This window comes from Triturus cristatus, chromosome 4_2 (genome assembly GCF_964204655.1).
Source record: "Triturus cristatus chromosome 4_2, aTriCri1.1, whole genome shotgun sequence".
In the NCBI taxonomy this organism is placed as follows: Eukaryota; Metazoa; Chordata; class Amphibia; order Caudata; family Salamandridae; genus Triturus; species Triturus cristatus.
The window spans coordinates 128,357,339-128,379,364 of NC_140586.1; the positions used below are offsets into that span (position 1 = coordinate 128,357,339).

A 22,026-nucleotide genomic window follows, 5' to 3' on the forward strand; every position below is an offset into this window, starting at 1 on the left:
AGATGTCGATTTACATTGTGTAGATGGAGCACATTTCCCTACCCCCGTAATGAAGGGGTGGAAACACCCACTACTCAAAACAACAGTTACTACTACTAACTGTACAGGAGTATTTTAGGTGTATATGACCCAAATGTAGTTCTGCATAGTGCAGATTGAGATCTGCACTCTGCAGAAATATGAATAAAAAAAGGTAGGGAGACAGGCACCTGAAGAAAGTAATATACACCTTATAATCCTCACAATTGCAAGCCCATAAATACAGCCCATATCCTCGGTTCTGCCCTCTTCCCCTTGTGCTGCAGAACATTGTAAACATCATCTACAGTTGTATTGTGTGTACGTACGAGTATGTGTTTTTGCAGCATGCAGTGTTTTTTTTTTAAAACACACTTTATTGTTAGTTTTATTTTGTCGAGCCTTGTATAGTCATGAACACATATGGTACATTGTTGTATTAGAAGACAGTTTGTCATGCATTTATTCGGTACCAATACTTTACAGCTGGTAATCTATACGGAGCTTGTGTAGTTTTGGCTATGTATTCACACTTCAAAGATATTCTTTTAATTCAGGCATTAAAATAACTAGATGTAATTACAAGTGTGTTAACTTAACAACCCGCCCTCTTAACCTGTCTCTTCTCGGATTATGTTACTGCTGTGTATCTTTGCCTTGGTTATCTTGGTGTTGCATGTGGGGGAGTAGATTGCATTTGCCATGGCGCTGTGTGTCCGACCTTTTCCTGCGTTGGGCGGTGTCCGGTTGATATCTCCTATGTGTCGTGTGTTACAGGGAAGTGTGCGGGTTCGAGGGCTTTGAATGCCTCTAGCATGAGATCCCAGTCCTTTGAGATCATTGCAGCATACAGTGCATTGTGAGGTGCCTTTAAATGTAGAGAAGTTTTAGATGTGAGACAATACCATTTGACTGGTTTGGGTGTCTGCTATGTGTAACATTATTAGACAGTCTTTTTCTCCTAGTTCTATTATTTATGTGTCAGTCTTTGTGGTGGTAGTGTTAGTTCCAGCCTCCATTGAATTGCAACTTACTCTTTTGCAGGTGTGTTTTTGTCTTTGCATGCCCGCCCCTGTACCTCTCATTCATTATCCTATTCTCCTCCCACTTTCTAGTGGATAGGTCCCATTTTCCATCCATTCCCACATTTACGTGTTATATATTTCTTTGCACTCTCTGTGGCAAACTCTACATAACACAGGAGTACTACTACATATACTCGTAATGCCGTTGTGACTTTCCTAGTCCATGTACCATACTTGTACGCCATAGGAGCCGTGGGTCATTAGTTTTATAATTGTTTATCATTTTTGTCACACTGTGGCTTGAAAATGCAGGCGAGAGGCCACATGCATAAAGATGGACAAAGAACATATTGTTTGTCATGGAATTCGAAGCCATATCCCCATAATTCAAAGGGCCGCTGTCGATGATTGAGAAGCTGGCTATGCATTCCAAAATGTAGCGCCAGCAGTAGCAACCACAGAGGCAGTGCTTGGATGGACAGGCCGGACTTGTCAAATGTCTTATTACATAGGAAACCTCATTTGTGAACCTCCAGGATGCCATTGGGATTCCAATGACTAAAACATTTATGCTATATGGGTAGAAGTAGCTGTTTTGTAAGGCGCCCTGAAGAAAATGTTCATATTGACAATTATTTAGTAGTATTTCTTTAATTCTGTTTTATTAAGGATAAGTGGTGCGAGGGAGAGATCATTGCAGCATTGAACAGGCATTTCTCTTGTATACACTATGTGTCTTGAAAAATGCAATTCATCCTCCTGCCACCTCACCTAGCAAGTAGGAAGTGAGAAGAGAGAGGAGGGAGAAAAGGAGGAGGAAAATCTGAATCGATCAACTCCATTAAAAAAATATAGGAAATTCCCTTGGGGTTTTGCTAAGCAACAAGTGACGTGTTTGACAACTCAAGATAACTAAATGTAGACTAATAATATTAAAATAGCAGTCCAGGGCTCATAATGATCCCTCCATGGAATTCTTCGGTTGCCTTGGTGCACACAAATGGCTTCTCTAGAGTAAACACCTTCAGCGCTGCGCTGACAGGGGCTGAAGTTGGGATTACATATCCATCAATTTTTTCACTACTTTTTCAGGGTGCTGTTATATGATTGCGTATTGAGGCTAATGTCTGGAAGTAAAAAAACCCAGTTCCCACTCATAAGGGTCTCTTTCTGTACTGCGGTATCCCTTTTAAGTTGTCCTTTTCTCCTGTTCTGAGCACACTACCAAAACAAGCATTTGCAATGCAATAGATCTCGCATTTACGAGAGTTTGAGCTATTGGCATTGTAAATGACTATGCCTCTTATTTTATGTGTGTTTTTAAAACAGATAAATAAAAGGCATTGTCATTTACAATGCCAATAACTTAGACTCTTGCAAATGCGAGACCTATTGCATTTCAAATGCATTCAGCGTCCGTGCTATAAAGCGCTAGGAGAGAGCATGTCCTGCCTGAAACAACAGGCACGACAAAGCTATTTGAGAAAATAGTGCTCGGAGGCTGTAATTAAAGCCTACCGGGTAACAACACATGTAACAGGGTGTGTCGCCATTGGTGCTTACAAAACAAGGCAGTACTAGCGAGGGACTGCTAAGCCTATTGACCAATGAACAGCCACAGTTTTCATTGGACAATGACACAAGCCAGTAAAAAATATGGGTGGAGCGTCAAGTCCTTACTTATATACGGCATGCCTCGCAGCGCAGCACATGCGCTGCCCAGGATTGATCTAAACAGGCCTACACAAGTGAGGACATCACCAATTTCACAGAGCGAGAAGAGAGAGTAAAACGTTAATGCCTTATACACAGAACTCTATCTCATAAGGTGGGCTTGGATCAACATTGTATCTCTCTCCGAGCTCATAGCTTAATCCTGCAGGGGCATAGGGATGCAAGAAACATTACATCACCCCCACCTGAGGACATCACATTCTGCTCCCTGGGCTCTGGTCCCTCATTTTCCCTACTTCTGCCCTCCCAACTATTGACAGTAATCTACTGTTCTTATCTATAATGGACTGAGTACCAAATGTAGTTCGTGATTTTCCCTATAATTTGGCCTGATACTCCTTGACGTAGCAGTGCTTTATGAAATACATGTCAATAAAAACTACAATTACCAAATACTACAAATACATAGAAAAAACTAATTGGACATTAATAGACATTTTTTAAATAAAAAATAGTACTATCACTGTGAAACTATGCCTTGTTGTCGAAGTCTTTATTATAAAAAGAATTAAAAAAATTAAAAAAAATAGTACTATCAGATACAAACATTATAACCCAACCAGGTAAACATAGGGTTAAGTGTTGTGTACAAATTTATGAATCTGGAGCTAGAATAAAATCATTTTATCAGTTTATCACTGGAAGTGCATGATTTGTGGCAGTTTGAATAAATTGAGCTGGACCTTATATACAGTTATCTCCACACTCAGTTGCAATGTCCTCATATCAAACCAAGGACACCTTGCGGTGAAGAAGTTATAAGAGGAAGAAACTGCTGAAGACTGAGAAAATGTTGACAGAGACTGAGATTGTATGCACAGCCTCTAGTAGTCACAGTCGATTTTCATAGTCGTCTCTCTTGTAGAAGGTAAAAGACCTTGCAGCTCTCGCAGTTGCAGGGTATGTCGTAAGTAAATGCCACATCCCCACTTTGGGTCAACATGGTCTTCCTAGTCAGTGCTCATGGTTCCGCAGAGAAGATATTACATACGTAGAGTGCTGTATCTAATTTTGAGTAGGATTTTTGTGCAGGGCCAAAAGATTAGATTGGGAAGTCGATAGGGAAACCCTATTGGTCACCTGCTGTCAGGCACTGTGACACAATGACTCCTTCCACCCACTTTAGAAACCACTGTACTAAAGTGTAGGGTCCGTGTTCACCTGGCTGATGAAAGGATACACTTTGTCTCCCAATCAGAAAAAACCTCACTGCAGTTGTCATAGCACCACAAACACTTGTTTATTGGTGACCTCCATGTTTCCTAGTTGGCTCTTGAAGCTGCTCTGCAAAGGCTTTAAGAATCTTGTTGGAACTGCTTTTAACCATGACTTACAACTTTAGCTGTTGAAATCAAATGGAGGGGTCTGCCACCAAACAGCTCCCAGACACTTATCCCAGGACGCTGCTTCAAGGTACCATCAGCAAACCAGGATGCGACACAGAAATATCACTGTTAGTTTGGTCTGGATGCATAACGACTTCGGTCTCAGTATCTGCTTCAGTCCATATACTGGCACTCTGAATAATAATATTAGCAATGTGTTTCTCACATAATGCCTCATACAGAGTAGTGTTTCCAACAATTCTGAGCACTGTACATAAGTTGTTAGTGTTACTTTTAATATTAATCCATGGTACCAAATTTACAGATCTCTGACCGATGGAAGGCTGAGTTGGCCTCGCCAGATTCCACATTCATGACATACAGAGTACAAGAGAGAGGTGAGCATTTGACTCACTGAGGCATGCTGCTGGCCTTCTAACTGGCTGTGGGCCTTAGCTACAACAAGAGGGTTCATAGTGCATAGTCTATCGTGGCACATGAAAAGGTAACACTTTGTCATTGGTGCCAGTTTCTAGCCCTTTAGGTCACCAGTCCAGAGCATACCTGAAATGGAACAGGGCCTTACTTTTATCGGGGAAGTTAAGATGAGTGACCAGACAAGCGCTACCTAGGATCTGGTTCTTCCTCCTTAGACAGTTAGTGGTGGACCCGCGCACACCGGCACCACCAGCAACTTGCCCGGACTAACGGGGGGAGGACTAGAGCCCCTAGACTGCTACCTGCCTGCCGCTGACCTCATCATGCGCCAGGAGGCTCATAAGATTGCTCGCGGAACCCGCGCACACCGGTTAGTGGTGGAGCTAAGGGTTCCCAGCTACGCCCAATGGGAATCGCTGCACCTAAGAAGACTAAAGAAGATCCTCACACTCCATGAGATAACTACGTTCCATTCAGGGCATGGTTAAAGGAACACAAGGTTTTACGACCAGCTTGATGACTGCAGACCCCTTAGATGTCAAGAAATAGTTTACTCGTGTGTGTACAATCCTCAAACCAAAACCGTCCCTGCGAGGAGCTGGGAGGCTAAATCTTTTATTGTATTGGGCCCAGAGAGACGGGTGTACACATTCTGCTGGCTGAGTGTGAAAAATCATCGAAGTGCCACGGTGGTCTGGCACTTTACTTTTACATAAAACCTCCAGTCGATGTCACTCTTCTGTATAAGCGTCCAGTTCTCTCAGTAAGATGAAGGAGGGCCGCAGGATTTATATGGTACTGCATAATGTTCGTCAGGATTAGGCACTAGACGCTTTTCTTCCTTGGTACTGACCACTGCCATCACTGTGCTCAGCAGGGAGGCCTTCCAGCAGTTTAACCGAGCATTGGTCTGGAGTGGGATTCTAGTATAGGGCAACAGAAGCCAGACATCTGGGCCTATCTCGCCCTTGCCCCAGTTTTTGACATTATGAATGCCAGGAGAGACCCACGGTTTGTTGTGTGAGTGGCTTTGTAGGGTGCCCCTGTGAAAGGCAGTCACATAAACCAAATGAACCTATTTTATCTATTTGTTAAAATAAGGTCTTTTAATCAGATATGTTTATTTTATTCTATGTCGTATGAAATATATATATATATAAACAGAAATGTAAATTCACGAGTCCTGCGTTTCTGAACAAGAGCCGCCAGATCAAATTAGTCTGAACAAACACTATTCACAAACCTTTGTCAACATTCCTTTTTATGAAGGCAATTTCGTATTTTATTTGCCATAAAACATGCACTGTGTAAAAAGAGTGACAGACCCATCGCAGCCTGTAGCACACAAGCTAACAGTAGATTTTTCATCGCCAGTGGAAATACGTCCTGAAGAGATGCAGTATGTTTATGCTGAGAGGAGTGTTAACTGACATATACTACTATATGTGGCCGTTTTAACCTCTGGAGGAAGAAAACGCCCTCTCCGCAGACAGCACTGTACAGAAACCAGGGCAATTTATTGTTAGGTAGAAAACAACTCCTTGTTGGAAATATAAGTTGAAGCCTACCGCATGTCAAATGCATATGTCTGGAAAATATAAACGTTTTAGTTTTTTCAGCTCAAGGTTTTTAAATGACTTAGGGAGTCTCACCCTTGACTGCAGCCTGTTACTTTTCCATGAATTGAAAAGACCTGAGGGGTGATCCATCTTTCAGAGGCAGTTTAAAAGGGAAAGATAGAAGGCCATCCCTAGGAAAGGGGAAGGTGGTAGATGGTTGTCCTACTGGAAAATAAATATACTTAAATCAGACACATGATAGGTAGTCACAAGAGAAGGAAACTGATGGTAGGGAGAAAGAGAGAACGAGAGGAGTTATGGCTCTAGGCTGTTTTTAGGGTCAAACAGAGAAGATGTCCAAGAAAATGGCCTAAACCACTCATCCTCGAAGTGAATGCCCCAGATGGACACTGATGCAGAAGTGGTTCATTGGATGTGTTTGGCACAGAAACCACATAGACAGCAATCTCCTTAGTTTAGAAGATGGGAAAGAAATGGAGAGCAGTACAGGATAAAAGGTGGGTAGAGATTGGGCCTAGCTGTGGTGGCTTTTTGACTCAGTAGGGAGTAGAGTAAGCAGAGTGAAATATTAATGAGGCTGAAAAAGAAAAGAACAAAATTATACGATAAGGAGACACAGTGAGAGTAAGTGAGTTGGGAAACAGAGGACAAAGATTATCGAGTAAGGGAAAAAGTATGGCAAAGAGATGAGAATTGAAGGTGGGCAGGTAGAGTGACAGATGAGAAAGTGTCAGTTGAAAGAAAAGTGGAGCAAAAAGGGAAGGGATGTGGACAGTGGAGGGATGAGGAAATGAAGGAGCATGGAGGGAGTGAAAAGGTGGGGTAAAAGGAGCAGAGTCAGAAGGAAGGTGGGGAAGGAAAGCAGTGGAGGAAAGGAAGTAGGATGGGGCAAGAAAAATAGCAGAGAGATAGAGAGAAGGTAGTAAGCAGACAGGGAGAGAGATTGAAGTAAAAGAGTCAAAAGGCTGAGATGGTGTACAGGGAAAGCACGGAAGAAGGAACGGGTGTAGAGGGATCTTGGCCCTTTCTGCAGGGTCATTCTCAAACTTTTTGCCTTCACCCTCCCTGTTTTCTGATCTTGTTTCGTTGGCTTTTCGGACTCTGGGCATTTTAGCATTGCTAACCAGTGCTAAAGTGCTTGTGCTGTCTACTTTAAACACTGTGAAATTGGCTTACACACAATTGGCACATTTAATTTACTTATAAGGCCTTAGTAAAGTGGTACTACATGTACCCAGGACATGTACATTAAATGCTACTAGTGGGCCTGCAGCACTAGTTTTAATCACCCACTTAAGTAGCCTTTTAAACAGGCTTCAGGCCTGCCATTGCAGCCTCTGGGTGCAGCTTAAACTGCCATTTTGACCTGGCAAAATAAACCTTTTGAGGAAGGTTTAGACCTTTCTTTTTAACATATATAAGTCATCCCTAGGATAGGCCCTAAACAGCCTAGAGGGCAGGGTGTAGTGTATTTAAAAACGTTGGACATGCACTTTTAACTTTTACTTGTCGAGGTGGTGAAAGACTCTTAAAATCGTTATCCATTACTGCAAGGCCTACCGCTCCCGTAGGATAATATTGGGTTAGCTTATTACATTTAATAAGTGCTAACTTTCAATTGGGAGAAGGTAGGAATGTTGGCTGACCTCTTGTTCTGAAGCCCCAGCTATACCTCAGCTTTGCAGTGTGATGCATCTCCCCGCAAGGCCTTCGGAACCCCCGCTACATGACACATCCCCATGGCAGACCCTCACATCGCAGGCACCGCTCATCGGAACTGCCTCTGTGCAATGCATATTCGATGCCGGACTTCACATCGCAGTCATAGCTCATCTGAACCACTGCTGCATTACTCAACCCTGGAGCAGAGCCTCGCATCGTAGCCCCCATTCATTGAAACTGCCTCTGTGTGATGCATCTTCATCGCAGGACTTCATGTCACAGTTGCAGCCCGTTGATACGGCATGGCGCATGCTCCAAGCTTTCCCGCGCCAGGCATCTCATCGCCATCTGCAACTCTTCAGATCTGCAGCTGCGTAACATATCCTCGACGCAGAACCTCACAACACTCTGCAACCAGAATATAAGGTACTCTTGTTCAGCAGGCGAAACTGGGTTACTGTATCTGGCCCGCACTCCATCGCAATCGGCCTGAATGTGTGACTTTGTCCTTGTCCAGCGTGATTATATAACCACAAATAAGTCAAAGGATATTTTGGGAACTGTGTCTGAACTATCAAACCAGGACAGAGTGACTGCAATGATTCCACCTACCCAATCCTTTTGTGATGCACTTAGTTCATTTTTTGTTGATAATATCAAAGTAATTAAAGACAGCATCCCTCCAAGTCCCCCCTGCGTTAACACTAACCATTGATAAGAATCCTCCTACACTGTCTGAGCAGCCCGTTATCAGCAAGGTGCACCTCATGGACCTGCTGACAAAAGTGAAATTTGGCGCCCCTTCTGACACTTGCCCTTCGAGGGTGCTAAAAGAAGTTTTCTCTCTCTTCCCGGACCCTGCTCTATCCCTCCTCAGTGATTCTCTGAGCCAAGATTTGGTACCTAGCTCTTTTAAGGAGACGATAGTGGTCTCGCTATTTAAACATCCGGGGGTTATCCATATATTCTGGAGAACTAATGCCCTATTTTTCTACTTCCTTATTTAGCAAAATCTTTGGAAGCACATGCTGCTAGATGTTTATGCTCCTTCCTTGAGGAAACCCACGTTCTTGACCCTCCATTAAGCTGGCTTTCGGTGAGCCCATTTTACCAAAGCAGACATCCTCTCAGTTGTTACTAATATGAGGGAAGAAGCTGATAGGGCACCACTCAGGCACTGGTGCTCCTTAATCTCTCTGCCGCATTCAACACAGTCAGTCATGAACTTGTAGTGGATTGCGTCGGAGCCACAGGTCTACGGGGCCTGGCGCTTGATTGGATTGTTTCCTTTTGGAAGGACCGCTCTCAGTAGGTCTGCTTATCCCCTTTTGGCTCCTCCAAGGTCCAGCTTACCTGTGGTGTACCCCAAGGGTCCTCTTTGTCCCTCTACCTGTTTAATATGTATATGTCTCATGGTATACTCCCTGGCAAAAATGAAGGTGAGAATATACAACTATGCAACTGCTTTTTACTATCAACAACTCACCAGAATCCAAAGTGACATGGTACATTTTTGACCATTGAATCTCTTATCCGGGTCATTGCAATAGTCATCTCATGGATAGACTAGACAAACTCACTCTAACTAGGTTTACCCGAAAGCCTCAACCGGATATTACAACTGCACAAAATCAGGCAGCCAGATGAATCTACCGACAACCAAAGAAGTGCTACATCACACCCCTGATGAGGAAACAACGTTGGCTACCAATAAAGCAGCGAACTGCATTCAAAACTGGATGCATCATTTTATTTTTAAATCTCTCTATGGTAACAGTCCAGCGTTTATCTCTTCTCGCATCCAAAAGTACACACCCACTCTTAACCTGAAATCTACTCACCTGAATCTTCTCACCATTTCCTCCTTTAAGAAGAAGAGACTTGGTGGTTCCATAGTTTCCGTACTAGCCCCCCGTTTCTGTTACTCCATTTCACTTGACATCAGGATGACTCCTTGCTACATTTAATTTAGACAACTCTTGAAAACATGGCTCTTCAAACAAGCATATGATTGAAAGGGCGAGCAGTAGGTCATGGTCCTGTTACTTAGCGCCAAGAAACCGCTTGATGTACATGCGCTTTACAAATCCATCTAACATAACATAACTGTTGGCACTGTGTGCGTCTAGGCACTATTTTATCTGGAAACTTTGACTGATTCGATTTTTGTCGCCTTGGTTTGAAATAATTGAATACATTTTACCCTATTTTTCTAACTTGGTATTCGATTTTTCTTTTGTGTGGTGTTTTCACTTTATTACTGTTTAAAGTGCTTCATACATACTTTACACATTGCCTCCTAGTTAAGCCTGCTTGCTTTTGTGCCAAGCTACCAGAGGGTTAAGCACAGGTTAATTTGGGGTTTGCTTGTGTTTCACCCTGACGGAGACTGTGGTTGCTGCTTCAGCAGGGTTTCACCCCCCCTTAACCAGTAACCTAATTTCTTACATGGGAGCTGGAAAACAATATGGTAAAAAGGAGAGCTAAACATATTAAAATGAAGAAAGTTGGGCACAGAGGGCAATGGAAAAAGAAAATGTGTGAGGCAGTAAAAGTGAAGGAGGGAGAGATGAAGCCAAATGAGAGAGGAGGTGGTCAGTCCAAACTTGCTTTGGGTTGTGGAAGACAATCGGAAAACCAGGATGTCACTGAGTCTGATGGAAGAGAAGGCCGCCTCTAAGCACACGGTTCATAAATACAAACAGTAGCGTTTGGTCTTGCAGGCAGCACTGCAGGAAGGATGTATATTGTTTATAGTATATGTTTATAGTTTCTCATAAAATGCTACATAACCCACTTACCTCAGAAACTAACCAGGCACTTATCCAACGGGTAAGGAAAGCTAAATCGGGTGACCATTCTTTCGCCTTCCTGGCGGCCAAGGCCTGGAATTCTCCGCCTCTTTATCTGAGGATGGAACCATCGTAACTGTGTTTCCGAAGGAGACTAAAAACTTGGCTATTTTGGTATGTGTTAGCATAGATCTTAACCTAGCTGCTATAGCAGGTGGCTATATTAGATGATGTTCCTCTTTATGGTCACTCTCACACAGCGCTGGGACGCGCCGCTAGGCGCTGTATAAATACTTTTATTATTTATTATTATTATAACCTTGTCCCTGCAGGTTACATCCTTGTCTCCCAACTCCAGCTAAAGGTTAGTGAAATATAGACAAGTAAAACATTGGGCTGAAAGTTACAGTTTTGTGGAGCAGCTGCACATCTCCCACACTACCATATAGATTAGGCACAGATAGTGTATCATCATTAGGTCTCGTCTGACCCAGCGCATGCGCTGGTCAGGCGAGACTTTTAGTGAGGGCTCAAAAAATGCTACCATGGCCAGCCTAGAGTTACAGTGCATGTGCGTGGGCGCTCGCTTAGGAGCAGAGGCACCATATGGCTCATTAAGCGCCCGCGATCACTTTCACTTTTGCCGCAATCACTTTCACGGCGCCCCTTTGATGTTCTCGTTCAAAGAACATCAAACATTAAAGAACATGTTGTTGTGTTAATGCTTTGCTGCGCCCGTTTGACTTACAATGTGCTTTCTCTTTCCACAAACTCGATGTTTGTGTTCCTTTATTTTGATATGCTTTTAGTATTACTGTCACACACACAACCACACACACAACCACAACCACACACACAACCGCACACACCACACACAACCACAACCACACAACCACATACACACACAACCACACATACAACCACACACACACACAACAACACACAACCACACACACCCACAACCACACACACACAACCACACACACACAACCACACACACAACCACACACACAACCACACACACACAACCACACACACAACCACACACACATAACCACACACAACACACACCCCCAACCACACCCACAACCACACACCACACACACACACACAACCACACACACACAAAACCACACACACACAACCACACACACACAACCACACACACAACCACAGACACAACCACAGCCACACACACAACCACACACACACAACCACACACAACCGCACCCACTACCATACAACCACACACACAACCACACACACAACCACACACACACAACCACACCCACAAACACACACATACAACCACACCCACACACACACAACCACACACACACACAACCACATACACAACCACACACACAACCACACACAACCACACACAACCACACACACAACCACACATACAACCACACATACAACCACACACACAACCACACACACACAACCACACACAACCACACCCAACCACACATCCACACACACCCACAACCACACTCGCACCCACAACCGCACCTACACACAACCATAACCACACACACAAACACACATACAACCACACACACAACCACACACACAACCACACACACAACCACACACACACAACCACACATCCACACACACAACCACAACCACACACAACCACACACACAACCACAAACACAACCACAACCAGACACACACACAACCACACACAACCACAACCATACACACAACCACACACACACACAACCACACACAAACACACAACCATACACAAACACACACACACAACCACACACACAACCACACACACACACAACCACACACACAACCATACACACAACCACACCCAACTACACCCAACCACACATCCACACCCACAACCACACCCACACGCAACCACAACCACACACACAACCACACACACAACCACACACACAACCACACACACACACACAACCACACACACAACCACACACACAACCACACACACACAACCACACACACAACCACACACACAACCACACACACCACACACACACAACCACACACACCACACACACACAACCACCCACACAACCACACACACCACACACACACAGCCACACACACAACCACACACACAACCACACACAACCACACACACAACCACCCAAACACACAACCACCCACACACACAACCACACACACACAACCACACACACAGAACCACACACACACAACCACACATCCACACCCTCAACCACACCCGCACCCACAACTGCACCCACACACACACAACCACACTCACACACAACCACACACACAACCACACCAAGCATTGGCATAGCCAATAGGTCTCGCCTTTGGGACCTTATAAGTGTTTAGCCACGCAACAGTTGATGTGGTTGCACCAAGGATATTGTGCTGCATAACTAAAACTTAGAAGGTCCCAAAAGCGAGACCTTTTGGCTATGCCAATGCTTGTTTTTATGGTAATGGTTGAAGCATTTCGAGATTTAATTAGGTTTGCCACCGTTTCCTGTGATCACACCAGAACAGTATTTAATCTGTGCACGTAAACCCAATACTAAGTGGTTTATTAAAAAACATAGGGCACATGCCAATGAAAGCCTGAAAGGATTTATTGATCAGAGAGACATTTATGAACTATGAATCTCAAATTCAATCCGACACAGGGTACCCTGCAACCAAAAACATGGCACAAAACTACTGTTTTCATATACAGCCTTTCAAGTCACATGACAACGTAAAACAAAGCGAGTACATCGGTGCTGGAGTATGAGCTCATGAAAAAATGGGGTGAGGACCTTAAAATGTAGCAAGAATGTAAATGTTTTATGCTCAGTACGCGAGTCAACACTTTCTCGTCACCAGAGCTAAGATGTGAATGAGAGGCCCGTGCGTCATAGACAGGTACTTCCTTTAGGAACAGTTAGGATGAGCAAGAAAACATTGTTTGAAGATTAATCCACACCATTTATGCAGCGAAGAATGCCAAGACAAGTTCCCTAAAATGGCTGAAGTGGGGCACTGGTTCTCTCCCCTCCAGGCAAGGTTTTTTTCAGCTCTAAACAACATAAGACCCTGTGGCCCCGAAAACAAGTGTTTATCTAGTGTTCCAGTATTTCCCAGGCTTATTTCCCCAAACATATCCATAAATTTAACCTGCTACTATATGTACCTTGGGAAAATTGCTGGAGTGTGAACTTTGTCACGCTCTGTAATTAAATGTATGATAAACGCCGCACAGCTCCTAATTCCAGCTTCCACAGCAACTGAGGTTGGAGCAGAGATCACAATTTGTGGCCCAGTGTAATCCAGGCGTGCATTTGCAGAGCATATTACTCTTTCTTCAGGACTAAGCGTAGGCCTTTTCTAGACTGGCGTTTTTGAACAAAGCTTCCTCTAGAAACAAACACACTTTTCTCCGAGGTGCAATTGTGTTTTTTTCACCTGAACAAAAGCTAACTCGACATTGCAGCTGCCTGGTCTTTCAGCAGACCCTATATCAGTTTACATTTTCAATTAACAATTAGAAATTCAGTCAGCCGGCCTCCCATGGGGTACAGCTCACTGTGACTATTTGGTATGCCATTACAGGGTTGGCTTTTCCACCTCCAAAGATGAACCTGTGAAACAGTGTTTGGGGACTCAAAAGCGCCCTATGGCCAAGGACGTCTTGCCACTATGCAGGTCTGTAGATCAGACTCAGAATGAGAAAAATGCTAATACAGTTTTACTGCAAATCCATCTGTGTGTTTAGCCCGTCTTGGTGGAACCTGGTAATGCTTCCTTTTTATCTGTCTTCCTTTCGAAGCCCATTTTCCCTCAAACCACTCAGTCAGTGGTCTCTTTGCAGTTCAGGCATTGACATTCAGAAGGCAGTGTGGTTTGCGGCCTCTACTAAAAGCCCAGAAGTCCATTCAACAGACCCAAAAGGTTTCAGTATGGTTTCCTTGGCTCACTGATGGGTACGAGGCGAGAGCAGTCAGGCATTTCTTAGAAAAAATATGGGAGATGGTTGATGTGAAAACTCATGTAAATAATAATAGAATTAAGAAATAAAGAACTGAAAGACCAAAACGAATGTTAAGTTTGTCTGCATCAAACGGACGTGGAGGCAGAGGGCAACAATTAAGAAGATTGGTATTGAAATGGGCCATTGTCTGCTTCAATGATCTTGTGACACTGGTTCAGCTGTCAGAGGTGGTGATGCTTGAGGGCAGTTTTGGAGGTCACAATTGAGATACGTCCCTACGATTGAGTGTTTGAACAAATGGGTGCAAGAAGCAAGAAAAAAATAAAATGAAGATGTAGTGGTATTTGGGGCAGAGATGTAAAATAGTTTCAAAGAAATTAAGTGTCTGCTCAGTGTGTATAGGGTTATGAATTTAATGAGTAAATGAGGGTCAGCCCATGTACTTGCTTGAAGACAATGGACTGAAATTTGAAAATGGGGTGGTTTTGCACCGATCGAAGGTTCAATAGGGTCCATGTGGCAAAGTTGATTACTTTCTTAAGGGTTTTGAACACGTATTTTGGGGGTCCATGGAGAAGGAGGAGGTAGATGCCATTGTTAGCTTTCTTTAGAGAGCAAAATGCAGGTGGGGAGATTGTAAATGATCAAGATGAGTTCACCCTTCAGTATGGAGCTGAGGCTTAGGACATGTTGGTATCATTGGCAAAAAGATAGGTGGGAGCTACACAACAGGGAAAGTATATAGTGATGGAGATTGTGGCTTGAGCCTGTGTCATGGATCGCTCTGCAAATCATGGTTAGAATCTTAAGTCTGATTCTCTGTTTAGTTGGGAGTTAGTGGAAGCTATGTTCAAAGTAGACATAACTGGAATTCCACCATGGCCTTTTGTTAAAATGTAAATAATGTAAAGCTGCCTCCTACGCAGTCACCCTCTTATCGCACAATATACCTACATTTCCTATAAGTTGGTAAAGTTGAGATGCTAGCCATCCAGAAGTAATTCAGGTACTCTCTTAAGTAAAGTTCAACTGTTTTAACAAATAATCTTGATAATATGTCTTTTATTGGGGAGCTCAAGAACTTACTATTGATGTGTTTTAAGATGTGAAGTTGATGATCATAGGAAGTTATTTAAATTAGTTGCCTCTTTTGATATAATTAATATGTGTTATGTTACTGATGGCGGTTCATACAATTTAATATAAGTTGCATCACTTACAGTATGCAAGAAGGTTGAGGAGAGCTGCCGTACTGACGAACCATGGATCCTGGATCTGTGCCTCATCAAGAGGCTGCACTTACAGTCAACGAGCAGGTATGAATGATTAATTAATAATTTAAATAACAGTACCTGAACATTGTTTGCTTGCTCAGAGTTGTGACTATTCATTGTTGTGGTGAGCCTTAATAAGGCTTTGACCAGCAGGAAGAACATGTTAGAACTGTTAGTAGATCTCATCTTAAACTGAAAAGATTTAAATATTATACTGTTTAGACTGTACAGCAATACTCCTTAGCTTAGGCTACGTGTTCAAGACTTGCTTAACATCCACCAGACTTAAGATGCCAAGCTGCATCATATTGTACCATACCGCTCCTGTTTTAGGTACACTAGGTTTCATTTCTCTTTAGACGCCAGAGTTACGATTATAACCAGTTGTCTGCAAAGAAAGGGAAAATGGACAGGAATCTCACACTTCTCCTTGTGGGCTGTATACCCCTGAGAGAGAGGCATTTTTAGGACTGCAGACCTGCCAGATAACTGTCTGGTAATAAGTGAGACCTACTCCGTTTTGAACTCCCCAAAGTAGCACACACACACACACACACACAATAGACAGTTATTTTAGCGGTACATATGGATTAAAATCTTCATGATTATAATGCAAATACTAGAAAAGTCCTACAAAAGTTAGTACAAAATATAAAAATTCTAAACATTATTGTTAATAACAATCCTGCCATACATTTGTTCTCAGATCTGCTGATCTAGGGGTAAGCTTTAATGTATACCTTCAAACTGCTCATGTGACTGAGCCGCTTGCATATTGGTGAGAAGCGTTCTTAGGAATTGCATGGCTCTGACTCAGTGATGTAAATGGCCCTCAATCCCTCATAGGAAAGGCTGGGCTATGTCATTTTTTGCCTAGGCAACCAATTGTTAGGTACGAGCACCAAAACATGTATTCTCTCTTTCTAGGTTGGATATATTTTGTCGAATGACGGTAAATAAGAGGTTAAGCTTCTAAACAGTGTCTTTGTGAATTTAACCACTTGCTGATAACACATTGGCATGGCGCTGAATCATTATAAGAAGAATAAGTTGACACATTTAATTTAAAACTTATTGGGTAAAGGCTAAGCATATCTAAAATCTTCTACCAAAGTCTTCTAAGCAATGATTATTGAGCGGGAATAAATATAATGCTGTTAAATAGTCCATATGAAGACATCCTAAATTAAGTAATTTGTGTTTCTGATACCATGAATTTGAATCTCAGCAAATATGTGTAAATGTTTAATGTACATATTGTTTTAATTAAAATGCCAGGCTCCTCTTCTACCTTGAGGTGGGTTTTGCTAAATGTGAGTGCCAAAGACTTGGGGAAGGGGTGTGCAAGTGCCCCCTTAACTAAAAAACATAGCCCTGTGCAAGAACCCATGCAGGGCACATTCTCTAAATCCTTTCTATTTTGCTAGTGCTTTTGTGACAGAAGCCACTAAAACCTAAATACTAAGTTGCAGTTGGCCTTCAAAGACCCATGGAATACTCCATCTAGAAAGCCTTAAGTACATGCAAAACTTAGAGAAACTATTATATTTGTGTTAGGAAAATTATTTGATCTCCAGAGGTCTTTTACGCCAAGGCAACTCAGCGTAACAAGATGAGAGCTTCTGTACTTCTCTCTTGCTGAAGTGAGTGGTATTCAGTCATCACTGGCTAAATGGTCCCTAGTATTGAGGAACTTCCTCAAGTTTGGTAGAAGTTACAGGATATACTACAAGAGAGTCTGAAAAACCTTGTAACAAATTGTAGAAGACCATTCAGCGTACTCAACAGAAGATGCTGAAGGCACATACACACCAGCAGTATTTTACATTTTTGAATTGGAGTATCCCTAGGTAATCACCAAAGTCTTGGGCAGGTTTTAGCCAGAGACCATGTTAAGGAATATTTTTGTGTTGTTCATGAGAGAGATTTCATTATCTTCTTTTGAAAGCTGTCTTTAACTATTGCAATGTCACCTTCACCAATCTTTCACCACTCCCAAACTCTTGAGGTTCAACATCTCAAGCAACAACAAAGGGACCTCTAGCACATTCTACATTTTAGGGAGGCCAACAAGAGGTCTTAGGTAAGAAGAACCCACCTGACTTTCCTGATTCTGGCTCAGTGCAAAACGTAGTCTACCTCTGGTCCTTCTAAAAACTGCCACATTCCCTATTTCAAGATGCAGTCATATGTAGCAAAGTGGACCTGGAAACCCAGAGTATGTGCTCAAGAAATGTATCTTCTGCCATCTGCAAATCATGACATAGTGCAAGATATGATTGCTCCTCATACTATTTTCAAGCCCTTTAACTTTTTACACCTATTTCTTTTTTCAGCAGGGAAAAGCATTGCTTCATACTATAATTTAAAATCCAAACTAGTGTTGCTTGCTAGAGCTAAAGACAAAGATTACACAGTTTGTTTGCTTTGATCATAAACTAGTACTTGCCAAATGGAGGTCAAATTCACCAAAATAATCAATATGCTCACATCTAATTATTTATTATAATAAAAGTGGCATGGCCACATGTTTTGATTTGATAGTATCAAGAAAAGTATACAGGTTTCTTGTCTCTTTGCCCATGCCTCCTTCTGCTTGTGCCTTCACCAATGCCAGAGTTTAGTATTCCAGTTCACTGCATGAGGAAGCCCAACATAGGCAGATTGTGGTGTGCTTGCCAACATCTGCAATGCTCATCTCCTGGTTGATGTTGTGTGCCTCAAATGCCACTAGATCATTGCTTTTATGGCCTTTAATGAACTCATGATGTGGACACTCGACCCTATGAGTTTAACTAAGAAATGTAGAAAGGATACCAGTTGTCCTGAGGAGGCCCTAACCAATTATTGGCCAAAACACATCATTTGTATTGTGGAGGAGGAGTTGTGTAATCATTGATGTTACAAAGAGACTTTTCTATACAAAAAATATTGAGGCACTCTAAAGCAATATGGAGCCTATCAAAGTAATAATCTCCTGAGTAATCTAAGTGAGACACAAGTCATGTGTAACATACAACAACTGAAGGGCTTATGTTCTACTCTGAAGTCATTAGATTAAGTTTGGTGATGATTATGTTTGGTATAACTTTTTGAAAAGCATTGTGATGAATTTTGATAAATTATTGCTAATTGATCAAATTGTTCACATGTTTTGGATATTCCAATGATTGGGATGGATTCATCTTACTAAAGTGAGGTATCAAAAAAGTGTTTGGGAGAAATTCTTTGAAAAAGAAACAGCATGGATACCAATAATGATGACAGCATCATAGTATGTTTAAATTAGAATATTTTAATTTATCCCAGAGGAAACCCTTGTTTTGTGGATTTGATAAATGCACAGGTTGCATAGAGGTTATTCGGGCTACCTCATGCTTACAATTTGCCAATGTCCTTACAGCAATTCATCCAAATCCTCTTGTGTGCTCCTTAACAACACCTTAATTTTCGATGCAACTGAAGGATTATGGACAGATCCGCCACATATATAATCACAGTTTCTTAATGATTATATGTATATGAAATTATGCCATGCTATATAGCTTTTGTTGAGTGCTCGTAGACCAATAGATAGCTTGATGCTGCAGGTGCTGTCAACATTACACTGCAGAAGTTAAGACGGGCTGCTGAAAAGATAGGGCTTTAAAGCACAACTGAAAGCAATAAGTAAGAGAAGGTATGGAGGGATAGTGGAAAATAATTCAAGATGGTGAGAGCCAGGACCACACAAATTGGCCGCCATTATAGGATCTGTCACAGCTGGAGGCTGTTACAGAGTTGCAGAAGGTGGCCTGAGATTACTTCCAGTAGAATAAGAAATGTGTCTTTTCCTGAATAAAGACATACAGAGATCTGGGTGCAATGCACAAAGCTTTGAACACTATTCACCTTTAATGGGCAGCCAATGAAGAAAGTATAAGAGTGTTTTTGCATAGCTGAAGTGGGGGCTGTCATTGATCATTTGTGCTGCTTGGATCTGCACTGCCTGTAGTCTTTATATATCAATGGTTTGTAGAGCTGTGAGAGAGGATGCTGTTTGATGGTTGTTCCAGGACTTGGCGGTGAGGTGGGAGAAGGAGCATCCTCTGCTGTGGCTTCGATGGATGCAGGGAATGTGAGTGATGGAGATGGAGGCAGAGTGCAGGTGTCTGGAGGGTTGGTGGTTGTTCTGGCTGTGGTTGATGCATGCTGATCCTTGGTCGTGGAGGACCTTAGAAGCATGCATCAGCAGCTTTAATTGGCATCTTTTCTGGATGGGGACTCAGTGGAGGTTCCTGAGCTGGGGGATGATGTGGGTCAGTTTTGGGAGGCTGAGGGTGAGTCTGGCAGCTGAGTTCTATATCATCTGAAATCTCTTCATGTAATGGGTGGTGATTTCTGCATAGAGCGCTTTGCCATGGTCGAGTCAGCTGGTGACTAGGGCTTGGGTGGGGGTTTTCCTGGAGCCACCTGAAGACCTTTCGGAGCATACGCAGGGTGTGGAAGCAAGCGAAGGTGACTGCGTCGATTTGATGTTTCAAGGTGAGTTTGCTGTCCAGGATGATGTGAAGATTTCAGGTGCAGTCTGTCAGTGGGTGTGGGTTCGAGTTCGGGAGGCCATCAGGCGTTGTTCCATGGGGTGGTGTTGTTTCCAAAGATCAGCACATCAGTCTTGTCCATGTTGAGCTTCAGGAAGTTGGTCCTGGTGGTGGAGGGGTCTTCTTAGAGCTAGAGGATGAGTTGGGTGTCGTCTGCATAGGAAATGATGTAGAGTCCGGGGGTTCTGATACTGTTGGCCGGGAGTGTTATGAAGATGCTGAACAGGATGAGGCTGAGGAATGAACCTTGCATGACGCCGCAGATGATGCTCTTGGGTGCCGACGTAAAAGATGGTAGGTGAATGCTCTGGGTTAATCCTGTGAGGATATAATCCATTTGAGGGTGTCTCCTCTGATGCCAGTGTGGCTTCTTCAGTCTCTTGATGAGGGTGTGGTAGGATATGGTGTCGAACACTGCTGATAGGTCGAGGAGGATCAGGGCTGCTGTGTCTCCCTGGTCGAGGAGGGTTCTGTAGTCATCGGTGGTGGCAATCAGGGTGGTCTTGTTGCTGTGGTTGGTGCAGAACCCAGTCTGAGAGGTGTCCAGCTGGTTATTGTTCTCCAAGTGTTCGGTGAGTTGTCGGTTGATGGCCTTCTCGAGGACTTTGGTGGGGAAGGGGAGCTAAGAGATGGGGCAGTAGTTCTTGAGATCACTGGGATCCACGGAGGGCTTCTGGAGGATGGGTCTGATCTCTGTGTGTTTCCATTGATTGGGGAAGGTGGCCGTGGTGATGGAGGTGTTGAGAACGGTGGTGAGTTTTCCACAGATTTTCTTGCTTCCGAGATGGAAGAAGTTGTGAGGCTGGGGTTCCTGGGTTCTCCAGAGTAGATATCATGATGGCTGTGGTGCTCTGTGTGGTGAGCTGTTCCCATGCGGTGAGCAGGGTGTTGTGTTGTGGGTGGCGTCAGTTTGCATGAGTTGGCTGTGGAGGCCTGTGGGTTGGGGTTCGAAATTACTGTAGATGGAGGATATCCTCTTGTGGAAGTAGTCTACTAAGGTGTTATAGGGTTCCCGGGATGGGGGTGATTATATTCTCAGTGGCTGGTAGACAGGAGAACTATCTGATGATGTTGAAGAGTTCCTTGCTGTCGCTGAAGCTGGCTTCAATTTATATTTAGATAAGCCAATGTAGATAAGAATTTACATAATCAAGATGAGATCCCAGCGGTAGCAATGGTGAGACATCTTCCAACTTGTCTTTCAGATTATCGGATAAACACACAATAAGTTTCCCACTTGTGACTTTTGTGATATGTAATCTTGTGCTTGAGGACCAATACACTGTACAGCCATTCATCAAATTCCAACTTTGGTCAAACTTATTTTTTCCAAACTTTAGACTTGTCTTTTATTAGGTATGTGAAATTCTGTCTGACCAGTGCTTAATTTGTAAAAGAGTGAGTGCCAGTACCTAAAGCTCTGCTCAGAAGCCATGGCCGGTGCAATTAGAAGCTGGCTAGCTGAATACTAAAGCTGTGCAGTCCTAAATGTACTTCAGTTTCTTTAATCCACTACCAGAGACTCACTCCCCCTTTATCTCACTCTTGCACGTTCCTACTTTCTCCCTTTGTGACTTTTTTTCATTTTTCTCTTGCTCCGTCTTTCTCTTTTTTATGTCAGATGAGGAAAA

General features: G+C 43.0%; 1 protein-coding gene across 1 annotated transcript in view; it reads left to right on the forward strand.

Annotated features, from left to right (window-relative positions):
• POU6F1 (POU class 6 homeobox 1) overlaps positions 1-22,026 on the forward strand; it is a 212,082-nt gene that overhangs the window by 81,666 nt on the left and 108,390 nt on the right. The window contains exon 3 of the mRNA XM_085600779.1: positions 15,764-15,857. Coding sequence (XP_085456905.1) covers positions 15,804-15,857 — 54 coding nt within the window. The 5' untranslated portion in view covers positions 15,764-15,803. The remainder of the gene's footprint in view (positions 1-15,763; positions 15,858-22,026) is intronic.